General features: G+C 39.9%; 1 protein-coding gene across 3 annotated transcripts in view; it reads left to right on the forward strand.

Annotated features, from left to right (window-relative positions):
- LOC106810634 (pre-rRNA-processing protein TSR2 homolog) overlaps positions 1-6,539 on the forward strand; it is a 7,620-nt gene extending 1,081 nt beyond the window's left edge. The window contains exons 1-6 of one of the 3 annotated variants that reach the window (XM_014814057.1): positions 1,464-1,562; positions 3,610-3,700; positions 4,720-4,811; positions 5,231-5,374; positions 5,786-5,906; positions 6,114-6,539. In XM_014814057.1, the coding sequence (XP_014669543.1) occupies positions 1,470-1,562; positions 3,610-3,700; positions 4,720-4,811; positions 5,231-5,374; positions 5,786-5,906; positions 6,114-6,214 (642 nt within the window). In that variant the 5' untranslated portion in view covers positions 1,464-1,469 and the 3' untranslated portion in view covers positions 6,215-6,539. Of the gene's footprint in view, positions 1-1,463; positions 1,563-3,609; positions 3,701-4,719; positions 4,812-5,230; positions 5,375-5,785; positions 5,907-6,113 lie in introns of those variants that run through there. The other 2 variants (XM_014814059.1, XM_014814058.1) reach the window with 2 other exon arrangements.
- Positions 6,540-7,500: the final 961 nt, after the last annotated feature.

Below are 7,500 nucleotides of genomic sequence, written 5' to 3' on the forward strand. Positions count from 1 at the left end.
GATTCCCGCGCTGGCAAACTTTTATTGTGGTGGAATTTAAACGGGGCGCAACGATTCAAACAGAGGGGAGTTTTCCCAAACAACCCTGACTACTATCTAATATGCCGGACCGTGCCTCGCCTACTCCACTAACGAGTCTAGGGAGTCGCTTACGCATACTCCCTAACCCTAACTCTAACCCTAACCCTAACCATATCAGCTAGATAGTTACCAAGGTACGTTCCGGTATACCGGACCGTACCCAGGGTACGTTTTGGCAGTACCCTGGGGGACATAGACCCTATCAGCATCAGTGACACTCAAGGGGTCGTTGTCGTATCAGGTACTACAGATATGTACCCGAGGTACATATATGTATACACAAAGTGTAGCAGACTTGTACTACAGAAGTGTACCCTAACCCTAACACTAACCCTACCCCTAATCTTAACCCTAACCCTAAACATACCTCATATAAAAATATAAACATAATACTAAACAACCTAAAACTACCTCAGGTACATATGTGCAAAATTTTGCACAAGGGAGAGATAGTGATCCGCTAGAGGGTGCGTTAAGCACCAATAAAAACGGCTCTGATTAGTTAATTTTGTCTTTTATTTATTTTATTGTTTATTATTTTTGGCTAATTTTGTTTTAATTTATAATTAGAAATAGGGTTAGGGTTAGGGTTAGGGTTAAACCGACCAGGCTCTCCGACTGTTACACGGCGGAGGACCTCTCGCCACGTAGTGTTAAGCGAGATGGGAACTTGTGGCTAGGTTAGGGTTAGGGTTAGGGTTAACTGATTTCTATATCCACAACTTATTTCTATATTCACTATCTCTCCCCTGAGACCTACTATATCTGTAGTACCTGAAAGTGATACGACAACGACCCCATCTCGGCACCTGCATCAGTGACAGTATGCACATGCCATGGCTAATTTTGAACGAGTTAATTGATTTACTTGGCCCACTACTACTATCTCTTAATAACGTGTCCCTTCCGATACACAGGAATTACTTAACCATAAAACCTAACAGTAAATACCTATTTTTATAGTTTACTTTGATCTGTCATTTTCACACGTAATGAACTCAAATAACATGTACAACATACAACAAGCGCCTTGGTGTAGACTAGACTGGTACTCGCTCCCACCTCGATTACTCGATTACTCGAAGTACCCTAACCCTAACCCTAACCCTAACCCTAACCCTAAACCGAGAGGTGGGACCGGGTACCAGTCTAGGTGTAGACTAGAGTAGTTACTTGCTGAGCAGAGGTTTTATGTATTTAAAGAAAATGTTCATGTTTATTACAATATTCAAATGCAAGCGATAGAAATGTGTTTATTTAATAAATTTTAATTTGCATTTAATTAATAATATGTTATTATAACGTATCTAGTTATATTCAAATAATTCAGTTGATAAATGTGTCGATAAATGTGAAAATATTCCTCGGGTAGGCTCAGATTTGACAAGATGGCGGCCTCCTTGCAGCAACAACAACAAGATCAACAACGTGTGTTTAGGGAATCTGTCTGTAAGCTTATGGATGGCTGGGCCGCCTTGCAAGTAAGGGTTGTATTATTACGACGTACAGTATAGCCTACAACCCACATAGTGTTAAGCAACAACAGTACCATACCTCACCCACCCGGCGCAGTGCGTAGCCTGAGGCTGTACTGTGTAATACAGTGTACTGTGTAGTGTGTGTTGACTGTTGTACACAGTACACTACAGTAGTCAGTACAGTAGGGCACGAAGGGTCGTTGTCGTATCAGGTACTACATATATGTACCCGAGGTAGTTTTAGGTTGTTTAGTATTACGTTTATATTTTTATATGAGGTATATGTTTAGGGTTGGGGTTAGGGTACACTTCTGTAGTACAACTACAAGTCTGGTAGTGGTACACTTTGTGTATACATATATGTACCTCGGGGGTAAACATTAGGTTTAGCGTCGTAAATTAACTTGCAAACTCTACTGCCAGATGGCGCTACGCGGTCTATTGGCGTTTCGGGCGTATCAGTGGAACATCGTCAGCAGTTCTCCTCTTCCTCATTCTCCACCAGCTTCTCCCCCTCCTCCTCCACCAGCTCCTTTCTCCCCCTCCTTCTCCCCTTCCTCCTTCTCCACCAGCTTCTCCCCCTCCTCCTCCACCAGCTTCTCCCCTCCTCCTTCTCCACCAGCTTCTCCCTTCTCCCCTTTCTCATTCTTCACTAGCTTCTCCCTACTCCACCTACTAGTACTACTCTAAACTTCCTCCTCCCTCCCCCTCCCTACACTGCTCCTTCGCTACCAGAACTACGAGAGTGCTGACGATGTTTCACTGATACGCCCGAAACGCCGATAGACAGCGTAGCGCCATCTGGCGGTGGCGTTTGCAAGTTAATTTACGACGCTAAACCTAATGTTTGCTTACCTCGGGTACATATATGTAGTACCTGATACGACAAGTCGACAACGACCCCTTCAGCTACAGTAGGGTGTAAAATTTGTAGTCTGTAGTGTAGTGTAGACTGTAGTGTACGACAGTATCACATCATGCCAATGCCATAACTTGTTTTGATAGATGGAGGAGGGAGTGTGTTACTTCAAGCACTGTACGTGTGACTTTCAGTAAACTGTGTAAACTTGGTGGTATTTTATGCTATCAGTATTATTAAAGCCCGGCATATACACCAGACATGCGGCTAAACAGAGGAATTGCTCCAACCGGTGATTGGAAGATAAAAATAGAATTCGTGACGTTTCTCAAGTCTGTCAATATATAACACATACAACTCGATTGATAACAAAACCTAGTTTTAGGGGGTGAGGGAAGGAGACCCTCCCCTCCCTCTCTCTTTTCTTTTTCTCTTCTGCCCCCTTCCCATATGCTGGCATCCTATGTCAAAACGTCACATCAGCTGATGTTTTTGAGCTAATCAGAGGTTGGAGCAATTCCTCTGTTTATTAGTGGTGGTTGCTGCCAGTCAGCGGATAAACCGTAAACGGAGGAATTGCTCTGAATACAACACGAATGCTACTTGAACAAGAAACCTTCACGAAAGTTAGCAAATATTTGGAGAATCCTCTATTAAAGAGTGTAAACGTTTAATTTTTTTTAAATAAACTATTATGTAAGTACAGTCAGTGAGATATCTAATACTGACGCTGAAGGGGTCGTTGCCGTATATGTAGTACCCGAGGTGTCGGCGAGTATGTCGCCTATGCCTACTCCCTAACCCTAACCCTAACCATATCAGATAGTTACCTCGGGTACATATTATACGCCATTATATGACAACGACCCTTTGTGCAGTAATGACAGTCTTGAGAAATGTCACAAATTATTTTTTTATCTTCCAATCACAGGTCGGAGCAATTCCTCTGTCTAGCCGCATGTGACACCAGTCGTTGCTATGATTATGCTAGTTGGGTTCTCATGGTCTCGTGTTTATTTAAGTATATATATATAATTATGTTGGTGACATCCGCACAATCGTGGTTTAAATAGATTTTTCTTACTATTATTAAATAACTTACGAAACTGTAAATAAACTTTGTTTGTTTAATGTATTAATTAATTGCATGCCATTGGTCATATCTGACAGTAATAGCTGTTTGTGTTAAAGCTTGCAGTGGAACAAGGGTTTGGCGGAGTTCATAGCCAACAGAAAGAAATCTGGTTTTGTGAGGTTATCTACCAATTCTTCCAAGATAATGGTAATGTTCTTCTGCATATATATGTCACGCAAAAATAATAATAATATAAATATTAATAACATATGGTGCTTGGATCTCAGTGGACATTTGTAACTACTCACTAACTAGATTATATATAACGTGATATCATTTTGCATTGTGGTATATTTGGGAATGATATTGATGCTACCTATAAAGACAGGGTTTCTTATACATAAAGAGGCACAGTGGCACACCGCCATTGTCAAATTTAACATTGCCGGTGTGAAAATGTTCCTGTATTTACCCACTGGTGCCAAACTAGTTTCAACCAAAAAATAAATAGATCGTTGTGATAAAATAATCGACCACGTGCTTCTGGCATATTTAGATTGCCATGTGCATTTATTGAGTCATGTGACGTGGGGTCTACACTTTCCGGGTATTTCCTTTGAATCCATCATGCGCGTTTTTCCCCAAACTGGCTGTTGCCTCCCTTGTCTAGTTTTCCCTCAGAAGAAACCCTGAAAGATTGGTGATACATCCATGATTTGACAGCTGTTCTAAGAGTAAAATGTTTGTTTCATAGCTCTATACTACCAAGAGCTAATAATACTTTATAATTCGTGTATCAGGGGTAGAAATTAACTTTCGAACACGGGAGTCCAATGGACTCCCTGCCCTCAAAAAGAGGGAGTCCGCAGCAAAATGAGGAAGTCTGCAGTCTGATTTTCAAAATTAAAGATATTAAAACAATAACGCGTGCGTTTATTTTTAAGATTCATGCGGTTGCACGTCTGCCCAATTTTCTTTGGACATTAGCTGAAAAAATACAGTAATTATGGTATGGCAGAATTTTCAGGGAGTCACACGGACTCCTGCATATGTCAAAGCAGGGAGTATTTGACTCCGGACTCCTGTTAATTTCGCACCCTGATGTACTATTGGCTCATGATATTATATATAATAGGAAGGCAATATTTAAATAGTTTGTTGTGAATTCTTGAGTCAATATACTATATCTTGGCACCCTGTTGATAATAGTGCGTTTTGTATTCTAGCTGGTCTGGATCCACTTGAAGTAGAGGACTTTATCTCTGAACTCATGAATAATGAATTTGAAACAATGGTTGAAGACGGCAGCTTACAGCATGTGAGTTTATTTCTAAACATTGCATCGTATAACACAGTGGTTCTTAACCTTTTTTAAGGCATGGACCCCTTTGAGAATCTGGTGAAAGCTAAGGACCCCTCCCCAGAAAAAATGCACATAAGCACATAAACACAAACTTTTGCATACAATGGGGTTCACCGACCCCCCTGAAGCCCATCCACGGACCACAAAGGGGTTCTTGGACCACAGGTTAAGATTCCCTGGTACTATAACACGTATATGAATAATACCTGTCGCTTGCGAATAATTCCTTTTAATGCGTATTCAATGATGATTTGCTTCATTATAATATATTAGTAGAATCTGCTTTTTTGCTTGATATACAAAGATTAGTGCTAGATTTGAAAGTGATTTTTCATGACATCACCTAATGTATTGTCATGCCATGTCGCTTGCAGATTGCAAAGGTTTTATGCCAGTACTTCAATTTATGTGCTCAGGGTAAGACAACAGAGGTTGTTAATGAATTAGAAAAGATCCCCGACAGAAATAAAGTGAGGGAGGTTGTAACAATGTCAGCAGCGACAGCCAATGCTGAAAATGTAAGTTTTTGTGTGTGCTCGGACATAGCTGTCTCTACCCAGTAAGACTGTTTTTTTATATCTCTTCTACTTTACTTTATGGGGCAATATTATCAAGTCTAATGATTGTGGTAATTAGGTGATATAGGCGATATAGGTGATATATTTCGAGAGGAGGCCTTAGTTATCACTTCTGAGAAATAGCCCATGCATCCTGTTGAAACATGCAACAATATATCTTGTTAAATTAAACAGATTGACACACTTGAAATGACATTATTTGTGCCTTTTCCTAGCCTGACAGAGCTAGACAGCTGGAATATAGACTGCAATTAATTCATAACACCTTCGTGTTATGATAAGTAAACAATAAACTATAACATATTTGCTGACAGAACTGTGGTATTTGTTACTTTCCTATTGGCATGTTAGGAACAAAGTGATGACAGTGATGAGAGTGGTGCCTCTGATGATAATAGGACAACTCAGATTGAAGGAGCAAGCACACTAACACCCCATACTGCTCCATCGTCCGCTCAATCTCATACCAATGGCAAGTATATTCGCATGACATAAAGTTTAGACATATCCCAACGTAAATTTCTTTAATGTCTGACGTATTGTTGCATCAATAATAGTAAATAAATTATGATTCTTAATGAATTTCAAAGGTTGTTCACTTAATAGGTGTACATGCATATTTCTTAATTTCAAAGACAGAAGGACCGTTTAGAGGGAATTTGCATTGTCTGTATTTCAGACGAAGAGATGGAGATTGATGGATCAGAAATGGAGCACAGACAAGAAGAAGCTGATGGATGGAGTGTAGTAAAAACAAAAAAGTCTAACAAAAAGAAATAGTGAAATGTTTAAAAACATCTAATCCTATTGTAAATATGCTCGTGATTTCTCATTTCTGTACATTGATGTATATGCTTTAGGGACATAGATTGCTCATTCATCCTGAGATTGTCTCAAGGTAGTATGTTCCTGCAGAATTATTTATTGCCTTTTGGTGCATTTCCCATACAATGTAATCAACGTCAATTATAAAACTGAATTTTTACCAAATGTTGCTTATTTATATTGCAAATTTAACAAATATGACAACTGTCAGAAAACTGGTGTTTTAATAAGGTAATGTGAGCAATAAATTAGCCTAAACAAAATGGTTTTACTAATTATACAGCTTTATTTTATAGCATTTTCAAAGAACAAAATAATCAGATGTCAGAAAACAATGTCAGAAAACAATATATTATATAGCATTGTTATGTTAATCATAATTTTAGATTGAACAGAGCAACTTGTAAACATTCAGAATCCAGCCATGTTCAACACACATCTTTCCGTTCTTTTTCTCTTTCTTATTGTTTTACTTTCCTCTATTTTGACTGAAGAGACGACACGTCCATGGCTTTTGTCAGAGAAACCTGAAATAGATGATGTGACAGTATTACAAGGAGTACCTGTATCTGAAGTTAGTGAAAAGCAAGGCCAGGATGAAACAGATATTGAGAGTACAAAAGAGTCGTATAGGAAACGGAATGAAGGTTTCATATTTCCTATTAATGGTCACACTTCTTCAAAGAAAATTGTAAGAATTTTCCGAAAACCATTGTCACTCATTGATCGCCATGATAACAATGGCAAGCCTAGGAAAGCAAGGATATCCCATAGGCAAAAACGATGGTGGCCATTCACGAGTGACCCCACAGTGAACGAGACGGCGATTGACATAGCAGCGCGTGCATGGCAAACAAAGATGTCACAGAAAGCAAGGCTGGGTGAATTGCCAGATGAACCTAGTAATTCTTACAATCCTGATGTAAAAGCAGGCAGTGTCCAGCCCGTGATCGTTCCTATCGCTCCTAGTGGAGAACTTGCAGAGATGCGGGGATTTAGCCAGAAGCCAGGGGCAGGTACAGCCGTTCCCGTCATGACAACGTTGCAGACATTGCTCATACACCCACCAACTCCACGCCAAACAGAGCATTTTAAGCAGCTCACCCATCAGCGGTCACAGCCTTCAAAAGGCGCAGCACAAGCAGCAGACGGTCACGTAACCATAACAACACCAAACTTACGGATAATAAATTCTGTTAAACAATCTGAATATGACGCAATCGCTGGCACTCAAGGGAAAC

This window comes from Priapulus caudatus, unplaced genomic scaffold, assembly GCF_000485595.1.
Source record: "Priapulus caudatus unplaced genomic scaffold, Priapulus_caudatus-5.0.1 Scaffold459, whole genome shotgun sequence".
Taxonomy (NCBI): domain Eukaryota; kingdom Metazoa; phylum Priapulida; class Priapulimorpha; order Priapulimorphida; family Priapulidae; genus Priapulus; species Priapulus caudatus.